Source organism: Malus domestica, chromosome 02 (genome assembly GCF_042453785.1).
Source record: "Malus domestica chromosome 02, GDT2T_hap1".
NCBI lineage: Eukaryota > Viridiplantae > Streptophyta > Magnoliopsida > Rosales > Rosaceae > Malus > Malus domestica.
This window is the reverse complement of record NC_091662.1, coordinates 4896885-4916918: the sequence shown is the minus strand read 5'-3', so window position 1 is coordinate 4916918 and position 20034 is coordinate 4896885. Positions and strand designations below refer to the sequence as shown.

Genomic DNA, 20034 nt, shown 5'->3' with positions numbered 1-20034 from the left:
CAAGACACCCCGGGGACCTCTAAACCCTAATCACATTTTAATTTTATTGTTCTATGTTTATTTTTCCTTCTCCTCAGATTGGTTTGGTCAATAAATGAGCTAACCTATTAAAATATACATGCTAATAAGTAATAACACACATTGTTCAACTTGATCAAGAAAAGCATAAATGGTAGCCGGCCACCATATTGCTAGGAAATGCTTTTCCTTTTTTCAACTCCAAACGTTATGCTTTTCCTTTCACGATCGACCACCACCTAACCAAACGCTAGGAAATGCACTTTGCAAAACTACTTCGCTTTGCGTGCTAAAGTACCATGTTTTGAGGTTTGCTTCCAAGGTGAACGACTTTGAGTTATTGATCTGTGGGAGATACGTTGCAAGATTCGCATAAACAAAGAGTCGAGGTATTAGCAATTGTAAGTTGTTTATGTTAGTAAAACCTACCCACATTGTAATCGACAATTATTCATATCTATGTGGACGACTTAGAACTACATTGATTTGTTGGTTTGTGCGAGACTTGTTGTGAGATTTGCATAAATAAATGTTCAACTCTAACCAAAGAGAATTATTGTGTGATTGACTCATCCTTATTAACGATATTAACTGATACTCATTAACGATATGAATCAATTGCATGTATAACACATGAGGATGTGTTGAATCTTTAAGATTAACCCTTATCGTTTTAATGCAGATTAAACACGTGTGCAAGTTAATTATGTTTAGTGATTAAGTCATATACCTATCTAATTAGGAATGCAATTTGGGCAGGTGTACTTTTCCAAGTTCTTTGAAGTGAAAGCTATAAACATCCTTTACAATTGGTTCTCATCACATAATTTCTCTCTTTCAGAAATTTGTATTTGTGAAAATGATTGGTCCGAGCCGAATTCTACATATGCATGCAAATGGAAGGCACGTGACACATTAATATGGATTCAAATTGATATATCGATGCATCAGTTTGTAGCACAATTGAATATTCATGTATTAATTCACGTTCTCGAATTTGAATCCCTTCTTCCTCTTGCTTGCATAAAAAAAAGAGTATGAATAGTTAGCTTCTAGGAGTCGAGATTCTCTTTGAATCTCTGTATCTGGAGTCCAAATATTTAAAAATCTAGACCGTTGAAAAGAGAGAAAGAGAGATCCGAATTCTAGGTTTGTGTGAGATGGGTCATTAGAATATGCTAATGAAAACTGAAAGTTTTAAATGAGTGGTCCAAATTTTTAGATCGGTTGACTCCAAATACATAGATTTGGAAATGATCTAAATTCAACTTCTAGAACTATAATCCATAATCAATTGTGATTTGTGGTGGTGATTGATCCACATTCTTACTCCCACTCAGCTAAAATATATTTAACTTTGTATTCAAAAGAAAAAAGTAGGAAGAAAAGGCTGCATATGACTTTGGAAAAGGATTTAAATGAAAAATTAATCTTCTTTTTAGGGTATTCACTGAAATTTCTTTTCTGGTTGGGCCACGACCCACGAACATAAAAGCTATTCAAAACCCTTTTTTTCTTTAAATCACACCAATGAGCCGTAGCCACGAAAGAATCCTAAGCTTTGGGGACCTAATGCCATTTGTCAACTACTAGAACCATTGCCTAGTGGTTGTCTAATTTGATTAGAAGGGTTATATTCTACACGAAATTATATTTAGCATTTTTTATTGGAAATAATTTTATGATTAGTATTTAATTTGGTGTTCCGAAGCAAATGATATGTTAAATATTTTAATCGTTAAATTATAAAAAAAAATTTAACGGTTAAAGTATCCGGAATACTAGATACTTATAACTTTTGTCTTATGAATCATGATCATTGTGCTCATGTATTGTATGCGGTATTTTGTTCTGATATTTTTTGGTGGGGCTTTGGGGTCAATATCATATTCATGGGGTATGTTTTTTTATCAAACCATTTGCCCTCTCTTTAATATATTTTGCACGATTAAGTTCAATTTTCAAGTTCGAAATTTGCTTTTTTCCTTATATAATTTTAGTGGAAATTGTCATGGATGTAACTTGTATAATTAAGTTTCCATTAATTTCTTTATATTTTAATTGTTTGAAGGATAATGTACTTTACGAAACATACATTTTCATTTACTTTTGATGGTATGCATTTGTGAAAATTTTATCATTTTCTAGTGTATAGTATGCAGCAAACAATAGAATATAAAGTTATTTCCTTCTTTTGGTAAAAAAAAAAAAGTCAAAATCTTAATAGTAATTAAAACTCCGAGTCTACGATCGTATTCTTATAAGGGTAAAGCAAGAGAAACAAAATTTGTAGACAAAATTTACAAAATAAATATTTGTCACCAATAGAAATAAACACGTTTATCAATGCTTAAGTTATAATTCAATCATTAGTTTCTATATTATTTATTTTACAGAATTTTATCTACAAATTAGATTTCCATCATTACCCTTTTCGTAAAGAGTAATCGAAGAAGTATGTTTTTCATTTTGCTTTTGTAACGTTGCATCCTTTCATGGAAGGAAAAATAAAGGTGACAGAAATATTAATTTAAGTTAATTATTTAGCTCAAACTTGTTAATTAAGTTAAAGTTAATCACATTAAATTGGTTTTAATTTGCTGGGATCCTTTATGCTTTTATAATTGATTTATAGTACTATTAATACAGCAAAAACAAAACCCATCAACATCAGTAGGGCACTGCATGTTTTTTCACTTCTTTTTATAAATCATTTAGGCTACTTTTTGTCTTTGCTTCGAGTGGGAGTGTGGAAATGCAGAACATAGTGTGTGTTTTATTCAAATGAGGCACGTCATGTGAGGACTTTACGAATTGGGATTGGTTTGAATTGCTTTTAGGATTGTCGGTATAAATTTTAGAACGCCAATGAGTACGTTTTGACTAGGTTTTCTATTGGCAAGTACGTTATATATATTTTTAAATTGTTAGAAATATATCAATAATTTGTGATAAAAATAAATAATAAATGCGAACAACTAATTAACAATGTATGAACAATGAAATAATATTAAATAGAAATATTGAAGATCGAGACTTGCGTACACCAATGTCCTTGAAACAGAAATTTCGTCTTTACTTAGTGTTACATCTGCTTTATCAGGATTCAAAGATCAAGTTAGAATTCCAGCAATGGAAAACTTGACTTCTGGCGAATTTTTGTGTGGTTCTCTCAGAAAGGATATTTGTGATTGTAGAAGAAGAATGTTGATTTTCTGTATTATAAATGTCATGTATATGGATGTATATATAATAGGTGTATGCATATTCGCAACAGGTATGAGAAAGTGATGTATCTGTTGGGAGACATCTTCTCTATAAGGGTGCTTTGCTCTCTGCGTTCTTTTATCACTCTTCACAAATTTCATCTGAAAGGATGAGTATGTTGATAAAAAATAATAATTAATTAAATTTGAAATTAATTAAAAATAATTAATTAAATTCGAAATTAATTAATTAAATTTTTTAATTATTAGAGCCCAAACCCCAAGGTCTAAGGCCCATCTTTTGATAATTAATTATATATTAATTAGCACATCCCAAAGCCCAACCCCAAGGGTAAGCCCAATTTTATTCTCCAAGGTTCTTCACTCCAATCACTTTCTATAAGGGATAAAACCTTATAAAGTGAGAAAACCTTTTGGTAGTGACCAATGTGGGACAATGAAATTTCTACTTGAAATTTCCAACAATACCCCACATTTGAGTTGAAATTTCATTCAAACACCACCAATTTACTTATAACACCCCACATTTGAATGCAAATGTATGACTAGGCTGCCTAAAGTTGAGAGAGAATAGACATGATATGCAGCTGGTGAAGTGTCTTTTGGACTTGAACTTACCCTAGTGAAAACATATCGGGTTTACTTGGTGACGTAGTGAATGTGAAAGATCTTGAACTGTTAACCTTAGTAATAAACCGAGACAATATGCTACACACATATCATGTCTGCTACACATCAATTCATACGGTTGTGTTCATTTTGGCTCCAAACAGATCCCGGATATCGTAGGGAGCTTTAGAGAATTTAGTCATTTCAATTCTCATAAATGCGGCCCCATTTACTCCTATATAGGTGACATTAATTAAGAACAGTCTACCATATTTCTCTTGATAACAAGATATTAATGTTCTTAAATGTATAAAACATAACCCCTCGAACTCAACAGACAACACACACTTTATCATAAGAATGGGTAAGTTGTGTGTTCAACTTGTGAATCACACCCAATGCCCATCTTTTGATAATTAATTATATATTAATTATCAATTAATTAGCACACCCTAAAGCCCAACTCCAAGGGTAAGCCCAATTTTATTCTCTAAGGTTCATCACTCCAATCATTTTCTATAAGAGACAAAACCTTATAAAGTGAGGAAACCTTTTTGGTAGTGATCAATGTGCGACAGTGAAATTTTTACTCAAAATTTCCAACAAAAATCTCTTTCTGTGTCTTCCAACGTCTTTCTCCACTCCTTTTACTATGAGTTTTCATCTCACAGCCGCATTTTTTAACTAGAGAAATCGCTTGTATTCAGTAAATTTGTTCAAACCACTTTAACCGATTTCCCTACGTGAAGTGAGATTTTTAGATTCATGATAATGATTAATTTGATGGTGGCTTCAACTCAACATCTGCTCTTGGGACTTTTCCGTCTACCTGTTCCATTCGATCTTCCAGCTCTACGAGAGCTTCAAGTAACAACTAGTTATATTCATGGTGGGCTCTGTTGCATGTAATGGCCTTAAGAGCTGCCATGTGGTTTATGCCTTGGTGGTGTTTAGCGGCCTGAAGAAACGTCCAACTCCGCCACTAATTTACAGAGCCAAGCCTTATCTTCGAGACTTCTGGAAACAGTAGCAGTATATAGCCTCATAGGACGCAACACCACACTCAAAAAATTAAGATATTTAGTACATGTCAAGGGTACACAATTGTAGTTATCTATACTACACACACACACACACTACATTTTTTTGCAAAGTGTGGCTGAAATTGATCGGCCACACTCTTGTACTCCAATGAGATGGAGTTTTGTGGCTCATCCGTGGGTTTTGAGCTATCGCCACTGACCACCAGTGTCCTTTGAGGAAGAATAACCCACAACTGATGAATGGCCTTATGTTGGTGTATAACCCTCCATCCGATTTCTTGTGTTAAAAGAAATGTTTGAATTTCATTTTATAATGTTTTTCTTGAGATGTATGGGAGTCGTTGGATCATAGTTCAAACGGCCTCTTAACATTTCTTTTAAGTGATGGATTATAACAAGTGTAAGCATCTCATAAGATGACTAAGAGTTGTTTCGATATAAAAGAGAGAAAGATCTCCCTTCCTCTCTCCCGTAACGGTAATATCACACTTCTTGTATGAAAGAACAATGCAATATACACATCATCATCTCCTACATTCTCTCTACAACTATTACCAGAAATCCAAAATGTATAAATCCTTCTTTGAAGCTCAGAAACATAACCATAAACACTAAACCTTGGGCCACATTTCTATTAGTAAAGAGAAATTAAACAATGTTGTGAAAATCACTTTTTATTTTCGTAATGAGAAATTTTTAGAGTGCTAAGTGGCATACTACAAGTAGTTGTAATCATTTTTTCAAATATCTAACTACTTGTATTATGACACTTTATATATCGAGCCGTTCTCCGGCGCACTAAAAAATCGGTGATGCTGGTGGGGAAGAAATCCACTCCGAATCTCTCTCACAAAATCCTAGTGATCTGGCGATTAGGCCCTTGAAATTTGATCCAAAGCCACAAACAAGATGCCCCTAAGTTATACTAATTGTAACAATTTGATCAAATTTTAAAGATCCGGATCCACGGATCCTAGGGACTTGGCAGGAGAGATCCGGATGGAATCTCTTCCCAGGCTGGTGAGAGTAAAAAAGCAGAGTGTAGACGTGTCGACGAGCCATTTGCCCAAATCGCCGTCTTTTATTTCCGTAACCGGCGGAGGAAAAAGTTGGGTCGTCGTTTCCGAAGGCGGCAAGGGAAGCACAACATTCAAGAAAGCACCCCTCATTCTTCTTCCGTGCCCAAAAAACCCTAATACTCCCAACATATTTACGAAAAAACCACGACTGTGAAAGCTTCTTGTCCGCCGGTCAGGAAGGCCATTTTCGGATTCGCAACAAAAAAGTAACCGCTATTTCTTATTTTTTCGATCATTTCTTCCTCCCCAAAAGAACAAACTTTGAAATAAATCACAAGAAGAAGAAAATTACAGTCGCAGTCAGATTCTTCAATTTCCATTCCTGATTAGAAGGTAAGATTTTAACTCATTAAATAATTTAAATCTTTATATTTTTCTGTGAATTATTTCTTTTCTTTTTGTTTTGGTCTAAATTTCTGAATAATCTGTATGTTTGTTGCTCAAGTAATTGAACTTTTTGATCGCCGTTGTGAATTTATTGCTGTTGAAATTCAGTGGAAAAGAAAGAAATCCAAGTTTTGAATTTTCCGGTTCGATGTTTTTGTTTACCAGAAATATTGGAAGCTTCCTGAAAGTTATGGACTTGACTTGGATTTGGACTTAGTTGACTCAAAGATTCAAACTTTAGTTCATTTTCCTGCATTTTCTCGGAAACCAAACGGAGGGTTATTTTGGTTTTTCTGTTTTCTGTTCATAAACTTTGGTTTAGTTAGCAGATCGTTGAACGTTGTCGGGAGGAAATTTAATTAAGAAAGATATTAAGGTCTGAATTTGATGGGGAGGGGAGTTCTCTGATTGGAAATTTGCAAAACCCTAATAATAATTTGGGATTTTTCCTTTTTTTGGATGTTGATAGCAAAACCCTAATTGCTGGTTTTTGGTTTTTTTCTTTTGGGGGCGGGGGAGGGGGTGGTGGGGGTCTTTCCTAAATGAAACCTTGACTTCCTTATCGTTGTGATGATTAATCGGGAACTGATAAGGAACTTGTCTTTTGAGCAGTTGTACAGAGTTTGGATGAATAACCAGTCTACCGGGCGCAACCAGAGACCCGCCAAAGGGTTGAAGGTGAAACAGGCAATTCAGATTGCATTGATTTTGGCAGTTTGCTTCTGGTTGCTATACCAGATGAAGCAGTCACATGGCAAGGACTATAGTGAAAGTTCAAAGGACAAGGCCAGCGAAGAACGCGGTTCTGATATTTTAGGGCGTAAGGGGAGTGCAGGGTGGTCAAAAGGTGGAGCTGTGTCTGCATCAGAAGATCCGAAACATGTAGGAGAAGTAAGTGTAAAGAAAGAAGATGGGAATGTTGAAGAGAAAAATGAAGAAGAATCTTTGCAGAATGTAAACGAAGCGAATCAGGTTGAAAAGGAAACAGAAATTCAGAACAAAGAATTGAACAATAAAGATGATAATTCTGAAGGTGCAGTTAAAGGAAATGATGAATCGGTGGGGCTCGACAAGAGTTCTTCGCATGAAGAAAATTACCAAGAGGGCCTAGGTACGCAGGCAGTTTTCGCTGATCAAGATGGTGCGAAACATGTGAATCATGATGAAGTAGGAGAGGACAAGGAGCAAATACCACAAGATAAGCACGACGAGCAAGAAAATGGAAAGGGACAAGCTAAGGAGCCAAAGAGATTGGAGGAATCTCGTACCACTGACAAGGAGCCAAAGAGTACAACATACAAGGACATTTCAGTACAACGCAGTGAAAGTAAGAATGACTCTCTTGAGGGCCAAAATTCAGTGGTAGACGGAGTGGTCCATGGCTTTGATGATGTGAATGGCGTGCCAGTAGATGGCCATGATCTCATAGAATCCATAGTGACTGGAACCGGCGGTGATCAAGCAATTACCGGACATCAGGAAATGAATTCGAGTTCTAACAATCAAAGTGAAATCAGCAAAAACGCATTAAATGAAGAAGTTGGGTCTAAAGAAGGAACAACTGGTGCTGATTTGGAAGCCAAAAGCAAAATCTCAGTACAAGGCTCGAACATTGACATTAAATCGAAGGTGGAAACAAGTTCAGACACCTCGAGGATCGATAGCGTTTAAGAGACTACACAGGGGGGCAGTTCCGTTTCAGATTCATAGCAGAAACAAAATGTCATTAACATTACAAGTATCTGCACAAGCAGAAGAAACGAGAGGTAGAAAGTGAGTTGAATTAGTAGCATTTCTTCTTGAGTGACATTGTACAGTCTAATTTCGAGTTTTCTTACAAGTCGTTGGACATTTTCTTGGCCCTAGATCCGATAACAGGTGATAGTTTGATGTCGAATAGTCATACATACGTACTAAAATGTTTACTTTCTCGGTGCTATTTCAGAGATAAAAGTTTCGGTTTCGGTTAATATTACCATTCAAGCTGGTCCTTTACTTCTGCAATTACTATTCTTCTGATTCAGCGATCTCATCATCAAGATGAAGCCTACCATGAATCACTACTTACTAGGGATCACCAAGAGGATAAAAACTTGCCTATAACGAGATGCTAGTATGGCGGCATCCCAAGCCATTTACATATACGTGATAATGTATGATTGGCCTGAGATACAACCGCAGCTGCATCCCAATATTATTGCAGGGTTGTTAAATATGGATTGATAGTGACGTTTTATATATTTTTCAGGTGCATTTGTTGCACCGGACTATCTCGGACTGGATTAACTTGAGGGATTAAGCTGAATTGGCTTAGAATAGACTAACTTAGTGAAGCGTTTGATGCACTCGGACTAAAAAGCCGAATAAATAATATTATATTATTTAATTAATAAATATAAATATTTTATTATTATCCTATATTTTTCCTCCTCTTTTTCTTCCTTCACCGTCACTCTCTCCCTCTTTCTCTCCCTCTTTTTCTCCCTTCTCCGTCCCACCCTTCCTTGTTCTAGATTAGACATCTCAATTCTAGTCTCTATCTCTCTCTTTTTTTTGTCCAACTCCTTCTCGATTCCAATCTCTCTCTCCTCTCTCCCTCGCTCTGGCTCTGTGTTATTCGACAAAACCTCACATCTCCATTTTTTCCGACGAGTTGCAGGATTTCCATCGTGTTTTCCGGCCAAACGTCGTCGAATTGGATGAGGTTAGCACCACCAACAAACTGCTCTCCATCCCTGGACACATATCAAAGCTTTGCTTGCTCGAACCTGTCATAGATTCGAAGAAACCCAAACATGCCGAGACTTCCGGGCCAATTTCCGACCACCTTCGACCACCTTTTAGCCTTGATTCAGGTAGAAATGGAATCCCCTCACTCACAGCTTCAGTTTGGTATATTTTTTTAAGTGTAAATTGGTTGTGAAACGTATTTGAGAGAGATAGTCGAATCGGAAAGTTAACGGCAGTGTGTGGTCGGAGGTCACAAGGAGTGGCCATGAGTAGTCGTCAAGTAGGACAAAGATGAGAGAGATGATGGTCTTAGCTAGTCCCATGGTTCTCGGGGGTACTCGCTAGGACCGGATAGTCCTGCCTTTAGTCGAGGCAAGTGAGAGCTAGTCTCACTAAAGCTAATCCTTGCTGGGAACAAACATGGGACTTGACTAACCCTTAATTTTGTCTAGTCCAGTGAACTTTAACGAGGGCAAACAATGCCCCCTTCTAGTTTCTTCTATACCGCGGAAAGGAGGGAGAATCTTCAAATTCTATCACATAAATTTGAGGAAATCTAACTCAATATCTCTGACGCGTGGTGCTGATCAAAGTTGTTAGGCATTGAGTAGTCCTTATCTTTCTCCAAATTTCTGGTACACGAGTGCTTTGTCTCGTTGGACAAATTCTCTTTTTTTTTTCTTTTCTTTTTTTTCCTGATGGCATCATCTGTCCAATAAACGCTTGTCACGTGATGAATTGGTGATAAGAGAGTATCTCTCGTCTTATTGAACTCTGCTTTATCTCACCAAAATCTTATGACCATAAGTTCATATTCTAGAAATTATATGCACATAGAGAGCGGTGATATTTTTTTTTTTTGGGAAACCATAGAGAGCGGTGATTGGCACTTCAAGAAAATTATTCTACAATTGTTCACACGTAATTCTTCGAAGTGTTTTTATTAGAAGGAACGGGTGCATTGTGAAGTGCAGATAACAGCTCCCATACAGATGAAGCCTCTATATAAAGCCTCTTGAGAGACATTCTACAAAGCATCCATTTGTTATTAGCTTTCTTGTCCTGCAAACCAAATGGTGAGAAACAATTGAAATGGGAAGGCAAGGCAAGTGCAGAGCTAAAAGGCCCCAAAGCAGAGCAAATTTGGCCTCTTTTGGAGACTTCTTTGGCTTGCACAAGTGGTTCCCAACTCTCACAACTTGCCTTGGTGTTGAAGGCACACAGGGGGTAGCTGGGTGCTTGCGGTTCTGTGCTGGAGTCAAGACTCCGGTTGATCATAAAAGTGACCAGAACCAAGACCAAGAGAAGGTGAACTGGACTAAGCAGAAGCTGCTGAGTATAGACCCAGCAAAAATGACATATAGTTACTCTATCATAGATGGGAATATTGGGTTTAACTCGTACATTTCGACCGTTCAAGTGGTGCTGAAGGACGCCGGGTGTATGATTGTGTGGAAGTATGAAGTTGAACCAGTGGAGGGATTGAGGCTGGAGGATCTGGACCTGCTCATTGGCACTGGTTTGCAAGTCATGGCTAGCAGAATGGAAGCCTCTCTTGAACTCCAAGTTGAATAATTGGAAACACAAAAGTGATTTGGTAGAGAGAATGGCAAGTGATTTGTATAACCCTGCAATAAAACCGGCAACAAAATCCAGTAAGGTTGATAAGTTGTCGGACTTGTAGCTCTAGTCGTTAAGAGTAGTTACCCCTGTTTCAAGGTGGATTTGGATTTACCTAATTTTTTGGAGGGATGATCTATGAATAATGAACTAAAAAATATAAACAGTTTTGATCATTGAAAAAAATGAGAGTAAACACCACAAGGTGTCCCTGAAATAAACAAAAGAACCCTAGTTTTGAATTTGGGTAAATTCGACGATTCAGACTCGTTGATGGGAAGATCACGTATGGATTTTTACAATTTTGGTGAAAGAGCAAGGCAGATTACAGTCATAAACATTAGGGTTAAAGATGATGATACAAGTAATTTTTCAACATCATGATACAACTATCCGTACAAGTACAGCAGCTATTACTTGTTAGTACTTGTGCCACCTCTTGTTCTCTACCAGTACGTGAATGACCTACAAAACTGAGGTCAGGTTCTCCAGTATGCAGACTGGATGCGGGTGCCCGAATGAGCAGGCAAGCCTCACGAACTAGGCCATTCATACGCCTTCGAAAGCACAAGCAGACCGCTACTCACTTGCATGATGTTCTCTTTAACTGACTTCCGACATGATGGATCTACTCATCGTCTAGTTCATCAGGTACATGTAACTTCTCAATGTCAGCCTGTTGAAAAATCAAGAGACAAGCCTCGGAGTAAGATGCAAATGAGAGCTACGATTGTGTTGGATCAAAGCGCATATGGAAAGTTATCAATAATGGATGTTAATAAAGACTAAGAAATATGCTCAAATCTCACCTTAATGGTAGCGACATCAGTTGTGGATGGTTTCAAATCCAATGCATAACCGAAATGAAGCATTTCTTTCTCATGCATGTTACGCCGCTTATAGATCTTACCCATCAAAGCGTACACACTACTTTCACGAGGGGAATATTCTTCTTATCCGCCCTAATAGCCTTCTCCGTCCCACCCTTCCTTCTTCCAGATTAGACATCTCAATTCCAGTCTCTATCTCTCTCTTTTTTCTGTCCTACTCCCTCTCGATTCCAATCTTTCTCTCCTCTTTCCCTTGCTCTAGCTATAAGAAATAACTCTGATATTTCATTTCTTAATGAATAAGAAATTACAATGGGTTTATATACAGCAGAGAAAAATAGCTTAGTAACTAATTACATCTAGTTAACTCACTAATCTAGTAATTAGTTACAAGGACAGTTGTAACACACTTGTAACAAAAATTAAACCAACTATTTATATGCCTCTTTACACCCCCTCAAGCTAAACGGAGGAGAACCGAGTCAAAGCTTGGATTGAAGATATTGAAACCGAGCTTTGGAAAGAGATTTAGTGTGGATATCAGCAACTTGATGCTGAGTATTGAGATATTGTACTCGGAGCAGTTTGGCAAGAACGAGTTCACGAATGTAATGGTAATCAATTTCCACATGCTTTGTGCGAGCATGAAAAACTGGATTTGAGGCTGTTTGTACCATACTTAGGGCCTCCGTACTTAGATCTCGTATAAATACTCGGGGGACTCAAAGGTAATTATGTAATAAATGAAGGGGCAAATATGTAATAAGTGAGGAGCCCTTATTCTATAAAAGGACTCCTCACTCTCCTCATTAGGGGAGGCCAATTCTTAGGCCATGGAAGGGCTCTCTCACCCTCATAAGCTCTCTCCATCTCTCTCCCTCACAAACAGAGAAATACAAATATCAGTGTGGACGTAGCCCAAACATTGGGGTGAACCACGATACATCTTGTGTTATTTACATTTCTTGCAGATTCACGGTCGGATTTACGTTGCTCTGAGACCTCCGACTTTGTGCATCAACATTTGGTGCCGTCTATGGGAATCGACACGAAAAGCTATGTTGGTTATCTTTCATTTTCCATCTCACCACCGTGAGAACTTCACAACCTCCACCATGAATCTGCAAAACCAAGAAACCAAAAACCCCTCTTTCTGTGGCCAAATTCTCCAAGCAGCCCAGACATAAACCAACACATTCATGGCCCAACCCTAACTCTGACCCTCGGCGGTAGACCCGACCCTCAGTACCCGACCAATAAAGTCATGATCTGGGACGACCACCAGGCCCGATCCACCGTTGTCCTGTTCGTGCGGCTCCGGAGGGACCGAATCGTCGTCATTTTAGAACAGCAGAAAACCCACACTGAAGTCACCATCCGCAACTCTGCTTCTCTCTGATTGCTCCAATTTCAACCCGTCCCAACGACTTCAAAATCTCTCAGTCAGACATCCACTCCATCACCAATGACAATCTCATCATCAATGTATTCAACAGCTTGGATGAGCTTTTCCTCCTCTCTTGAAACTGATGCTGACCGCCCCGCCACCGTCGTCGTCGAAGCCCGCCGTGTGTCCAGCTAGGCCTGGCTACGGGAAGGTCGGCGAGAAGGTCCAAGTCAGGGCTAACCACTTCCCAAAGACGAGTGATCTTTTTCCTGTCATTCTCTCATCAATCTCTCATGGCGAGATGCTCGAGAGCCTGCCTTCATCCCTATCCTCCTCATCTCAGATCCGAGATCGATGCGTCATTCAACCTTCTTTCAGCTCTCGAATCACAGATTCCATCAAGTTTATCCACCTCCGAGTTCTGCATGTCACATCTCCGTGCATGTTTGTATTCTGTGGTAAGAGCCTTGAACAGAGAAAAATGTGGAACATGAGAGTGCTAAAGTGAGATTGTCTCAGAGGTATAAGGAAAGTTATTATTTGCAGCTTTTTTTTGCCAAGATGTTGTTCTCAAGCTACTTTGGGTGCTGAAACATTGTTCTTGCACGAGATTACTACTCAACTTGAGGTTACTGATGCTGAGACGGTGTCGTGTCGGCTATGGGTCAGTGGCTGCTTGTCTTACAATGACAAGATATCAAGATATCAGATGATTTCTACAACATTTCAGGGATGAATCCATATCTCGCGAGAGTGAGGTAGAGACGAACTCCAGAGAGAGTGAGAGAGAGGATGAAACTACCACGGATTTTGAGGTCCGATGGCTGCCGTCGATGTTTGATCGTATCCGATCTCCGCCGTCCGTCGGTCTCTGATTCCCTCTCGTTTCAGCGGCGATGGATCTCCGGTAAGGCTCCGCCGTCCGATTCTCAATCTTTCGATCTCCTGGAAGCGATCAAGAGGGGCCATGGCCAGCCCTAGTACCTCGACAAATTGCAGGGAAGCTAGTGTAGATCAAAGATGCTCTGTATGCTGCAGATAACCTGCTAGATGAGATCAATGACCCATCCCCTGCATCTTCATTTTCTGAGAAAGCAAAAGTGGAATAAAGGAAAAGAGAAAAGAAGAAAAGCAAAAGCAAAGCAGAAAAAACCGAGAAAAAGCAGAAAGCAAAAGGGAGGCACATGGGGACACTGCAAAAGCAAGGAATAAACACTCCACCAGAAAGATGTGATTTACTTTTCTTATTTTTGAATGATGTTTATTTTTCTTATCTTTAGGAGACATTTGTATAACCCCATCAGAGGGTAAAAAAAAAAAAAAAAACGTCAAGCCCAAAATAATGGGCTGGAATGTTAGGTGGAGGGTGAATGCCCATATGCCCAAAAGAGCCAAGCCCTCTATTATCACCAACCAGGTGATCAAAAGTACGTCCAGTACTCCAAACTTATTTGGCAACCTGCCGCTCTTATCACCAACCAGGTGATCAAAAGTACGCCCAGTACTCCAAAATTATTCAGCAGCCTGCCGTTATTATCACCAACCAAGTGATCAAAAGTACGTCCAATACTCCAAAATTATACATAAGCATCACTCATGTCAATCATACATAAACATTCATGAGCATCACTCATGTCAATCATACATAAACATTCATTAGCATCACTCATGTCAATCATACATAAACATTTATGACCATCATTCATGTCAACATTCATGAGCATCACTCATGTTAACATTCATGAGCATCACTCATGTTAACATTCATGAGCATCACTTATGTCAACATCCATGAGCATCACTCATGTCAATCAACATAAATATTCATGAGCATCACTCATGTCAATCAGCTTCGAAAGCTTCATTTACAGAGCTCCAGCTTCAAAAGCTTCTTTTACAAAAGCTCCAGCTTCAAAAGCTTCTTTTACAAAAGCTCCAGTTTCAAAGCTTCACTTTCAAAGCTTCACATATAAAGCTTCAGTGCATGGTCTACAAAGACCGCATCCGAACAACCGCCACTTTGGCCCATACATGGCTTGAATTTGAAAGTCTCCAGCCAACAACCTCTATTGACTGAAGACTTGGAGGACTACATTATGTACCATATATTGGGCCTCAACTGGGCCTCATGAAAAATACTTGGGGGACTTAGCCCATCACTTATGTATTGAGGAGCGAGCCCTTATTCTATAAAATGGACTCCCTCACTTTCATTAGAGAGCACCCATTATTTATGTATTGAGGAGCGAGCCCTTATTTTATAAAAGGGACTCCCTCACCATCATTAGATAGCATCGCCGCCTGTTGAGCAACCGCCTCGCCGCGAGCATCACTCGTAACCCATTATTCATGTACTAAGGAGCGAGCCCTTATTTTATAAAAGGGACTCCCTCACCTTCAACGCTACAAGCCAAGCCAACCAAGGCACCATAAGCCACAAGCAGAGCTGCCTCGCAACATGTGCTACTTCTAGTTGAGCATCATTTCAGATTGAGCACCGCCTCATATCAAGTATCAGTTCTAGACGACATCTAGTTACTTCGGCCCACATATGGACTGAATTTCAAGTCTCCAGCCAAAAGACTCTCTTGACTGAAGACTTGGGGGACTACTGTTTGTAACATACTTAGGGCCTCTGTATTTAGATCTAGTATAAATACTCGGAGGACTCAAATGTAATTATGTAATAAATGAATGAGCAAATATGTAATAAGTGAGGAGCCCTTATTCTATAAAATGACTCCTCACTCTCCTCATTAGGGGAGACCAATTCTTAGGCCATGGAAGGGCTCTGTCACCCTCAAAAGCTCTCTCCATCTCTCTCCCTCACAAACAGAAAAATACAAATATCAGTGTGGACGTAGCCCAAACATTGGGGTGAACCACGATACATCTTGTGTTATTTACATTTCTTGCAGATTCACGGTCGGATTTACGTTGCTCCAAGACCTCCGGTTTTGTGCATCAACACACTTACTTCTCCTACATGTTTCAGATCTTCTGATGCAGACACAACTCCACCTTTTAACCACCCTGCACTCCCCTTCGGCCCTAAAATATCAGAACCACGTTCTTCGCTGGCCTTGTCCTTTGAACTTTCACTATAGTCCTTGTCATGTGACTGCTTCATCTCGTATAGCAACCAGAAGCAAACAGCCAAAATCAATGCAATCTGAATTTCCTGTTTCACCTTCAACCCTTTGGCAGGTCTCTGGTTACGCCCGGTAGACTGGTTATTCATCCAAACTCTTTACAACTGCTCAAAAGACAAGCTCCTTATAAATTCTCGATTAATCATCACAACGATAAGTAAGTCAAGGTTTCATTTATGAAAGACCCCAAAAAAAAAAAATCAGACCTTAATATCTTTCTTAATTAAATTTCGTCCTGACAATGTTCAACGATCTACTAACTAAACCAAAGTTTATGAACAGAAAACAGAAAAACCAAAATAACCCTCTGTTTGGTTTCCGAGAAAATACAGGAAAATGGACTAAAGTTTTAATCTTTGAGTCAACCAAGTCCAAATCCAATTTAATTCCATAACTTTAAGGAAGCTTCCAATATTTCCAAATCAATTCACGTTCTTCTGTTATAATGACTTATCTTCCCTCAGCACTGCACGCTTTAAAGGTTACATTCGCATATCCATTCTAATGTTACAGCCTAGAAATCTTTTGATTTACGAAATGATTCTTATTTTATTATCCAATCGTCTGAAATGTGTTTGTATCATATGACAGAGAAGCGAAGAAGCTCTAGTGATGATGGAGAAGGCTATTAGGGCGGATAAGAAGAATCCACTTCCAATGTATCATAAGGCTAGTATACTAATGAGCTTAGAAAAGTTCGATGAAGCTTTAGCGGTCTTAGAGGAGGTTAAAGAATACTCTCCTCGTGAAAGTAGTGTCTACGCTTTGATGGGTAAGATCTATAAGCGGCGTAACATGCATGAGAAAGCAATGCTTCATTTCAGTTATGCATTGGATTTGAAACCATCCTCAACCGATGTCGCTACCATTAAGGTGAGATTTGAGCATATTTCTTAGTCTTTATTAACATCCAATATTGATAACTTAATTTCCATAAGTGCTTTGATCGCAACACAATCGTAGCTCTCATTTGCATCTTACTTCAAGGCTCGTCTCTTGATTTTTCAACATGCTGACATTGAGAAGTTAACTAGACGATTAGTAGATCCATCATGTCGGAAGTCAGTTAAAGAGAACATCGTGCAAGTTATCCGGCTGAATAGACTCTGCCCCGAGTAGTAGTCTGCTTTTACTTCGAAGGCGTATGAATGGCCTAGTTCGTGAGGCTTGCCTGCTCATTCGGGCATCCGCATCCAGTCTGCATACTGTAGAACCTGACCTCAGTTTTGTAGGTGATTCACATACTGGTAGAGAACAAGATGTGACACAAGTACTAATAGTTGCTGTACTTGTACGGATAGTTGTATCATGATGTTGAAAAATTACTTGTATCATCATCTTTAACCCTAATGTTTATGATTGCTCTGTCTTTCTCTTTCACCAAAATTCTAAAAATCCATACGTGATCTTCCCGTCAAAAAGTCTAAATTGTCGAATTTACCTAGATTCAAAATTAGGGTTCTTTTGTTTATTTCAGGGGCACCTTGTGGTGTTCACTCTGTAACTTTTTTCAACGATTAAAAACGTTTATATTTTAGTTCATCATTCATAAATCATCCCTTAAAGGTTGTACCCAGTGCACAAGGCTCCCGCTTTACGCAGGATCTGGGAAAGGTGAATGTCGGCTAGCCTTACCCCCATTCATAAATCATCCCTAAAAAAAAAAATCCTAATCCACCTTGAAACAAGGGTAACTACTTTTAACGATCGGAGCTACAAGTCCGACAACTTATCAACCTTACTGGATTTTGTTGCCGGTTTTATTGCAGGGTTATACAAATCACTTGCCATTCTCTCTACCAAATCACTTTTGTGTTTCCAATTATTCAACTTGGAGCTGGAGAGAGGCTTCCATTCTGCTTGCCATGACTTGCAAGCCAGTGCCAATAAACAGGTCCAGATCCTCCAGCCTTCATCCCTCCACTGGTTCAACTTCATACTTCCACACAATCGTACACTCGGCGTCCTTCGGCACCATTTGAACGGTCGAAAGGTACGAGTTAAACCCAACATTCCCATCTATGATAGAGTAACTATATGTCATTTCTGCTGGGTCTATACTCAGCAGCTTCTGCTTAGTCCGGTTCGCCTTCTCTTGGTCTTGGTTCTGGTCACTTTTAGGATCAACCGGAGTCTTGAACCCAGCATAGAACCACACGCACCCGGCTACCCCCGGTGTGCCTTCAACACCATGGCAAGTTCTGGTCACTTTTAGCTCTGCACTTGCCTTGCCTTCCCATTTCAATTGTTTCTCAAGTGCCATTTGGGTTGCAGGACAAGAAAGCTAATAACAAATGGATGCTTTGTAGAATGTTTCTTTCAATACGCTTTATATAAAGGCTTCATCTGTATGGGAGCTGTTATCTGCACTTCACGATGCACCCGTTCCTTCTAATAAAAACACTTAGAAGAATTACGTGTGAACAATTGTAGAATAACTTTCTTGAAGTGCGAAACACCGTTCTCTATGTGCATATAATTTCTAAAATATGAACATACGGTCATGAGATCTTGGTAAGATAAAGCAGAGTTCAATCAGACGAGAGATACTCTCTTATCACCAATTCACGAAAAAAATTTGATTGTGACCGGAATACGGAGGGTACATCACTTGTTTTTATATAAGTGGTGAACAATTTTATGTTCTAAGTTATGAACTTTTTAACACACATATCTTATCATTTATATAGTGACACGTGGTGTATCACCCGTGTACCAGTCACACTAAAAAATCTCTCCCAATTCACCGCTTGATAAGCGTTTATTGGATGGGTGATGCCATTAGGAAAAGAAAAAAAAACAACAAAAAAAAGGGAGAATTAGACAAAGCACTCATGTACCAGAAATTTGGAGAAAGATAAGGACTGCTCAATGCCTAACAACTTTGATCAGCACCACACGTCAGAGATATTGATCAGTTAGATTTCCTCAAATTTATGTGATAGAATTTGAAGATTCTCCCTCCTTTCCGAGGTATAGAAGAAATTAGAAGGGGGCATTTGTTTGTCCTCGTTAAAATTCACTGGACTAGACAAAATTAAGGGTTAGTCAAGTCCCATGTTTGTTCCCAGCAAGGATTAGCTTTAGTGAGACTAGCTCTCACTCGCCTCGACTAAGGGCAGGACTATCTGGTCTTAGCGAGTACCGCCGAGAACCATGGAACTAGCTAAGACCATCATTTCTCTCATCCTTGTCTTGCTCGACGACTACTTACGGCCACTCCTTGTGACCTCCGACCACACATTGCCGTTAACTTTTCGATTCGACCATCTCTTTCAAATACGTTTCACAACCAATTTTCACATAAAAATATACCAAACTGAAGTTGGGAGTGAGGGGATTCAGTTTCTACCGGAATCGAGGCCAAAAGATGATCGGAGGTGGCCGTAAATTGGCCCGGAAGTCTTGGCATGTTTGGGTTTCTTCGAATCCATGACAGATTCGAGCATGCAAAGCTTCGATCTGTGTCCAGGGATGGAGAACAGTTTGTTGGTGGTGCTAACCTCATCCAATTTGACGAGGTTTGGCCGGAAAACACGATGGGAAACCTGCAACTCGTCGGAAAAAATGGAGATGTGAGGTTTCGTCAAATAACACAGAGCTAGTAAAAAGGCATATAAATAGTTAGTTGTATTTTTGTTACAAGTGTGTTACAACTGTCCTTGTAACTAATTACTAGATTAGTGAGTTAACTAGATGTAATTAGTTACTAAGCTATTTTTCTCTGCTGTATATAAACCCATTGTAATTTCTTATTCATTAAGAAATGAAATATCAGAGTTATTTCTTATATGGTATCAATTGCCTCTCTGCTCAATCACCAATCCTAGCTTCTTCTGCAATCTTCGATTTCTCTGATCCTCTTTGATTTTCTCCCTGCAAATCTTGATCCCCAATGGTGTCTTCTACTTCTTCACTTGCAAATCCGGAAGTTTTCACTCAGAATCCCACC

The 20034-nt window shown here is 39.0% G+C and overlaps 3 protein-coding genes across 3 annotated transcripts; 2 read left to right on the top strand and 1 right to left on the bottom strand.

Annotated features, from left to right (window-relative positions):
- The first annotated feature begins 6008 nt into the window (after positions 1-6008).
- LOC103449686 (DEK domain-containing chromatin-associated protein 4-like) lies at positions 6009-8333 on the top strand. Its single transcript, XM_008389014.4, has 2 exons — positions 6009-6309; positions 6976-8333. The coding sequence occupies exon 2, from the start codon at positions 6991-6993 to the stop codon at positions 8032-8034; it is 1044 nt and encodes a 347-aa protein (XP_008387236.2). The 5' UTR covers positions 6009-6309; positions 6976-6990; the 3' UTR covers positions 8035-8333.
- A 1852-nt stretch (positions 8334-10185) lies between these two features.
- LOC103452950 (lachrymatory-factor synthase-like) lies at positions 10186-10668 on the top strand. The gene has a single exon (XM_070810421.1). It carries the CDS (start codon positions 10186-10188, stop codon positions 10666-10668), a length of 483 nt encoding a protein of 160 aa, XP_070666522.1.
- Positions 10669-17994: 7326 nt separating this feature from the next.
- Positions 17995-18345, bottom strand: LOC103452929 (lachrymatory-factor synthase-like). Its single transcript, XM_008392458.3, has one exon. It carries the CDS (start codon positions 18343-18345, stop codon positions 17995-17997), a length of 351 nt encoding a protein of 116 aa, XP_008390680.2.
- Positions 18346-20034: the final 1689 nt, after the last annotated feature.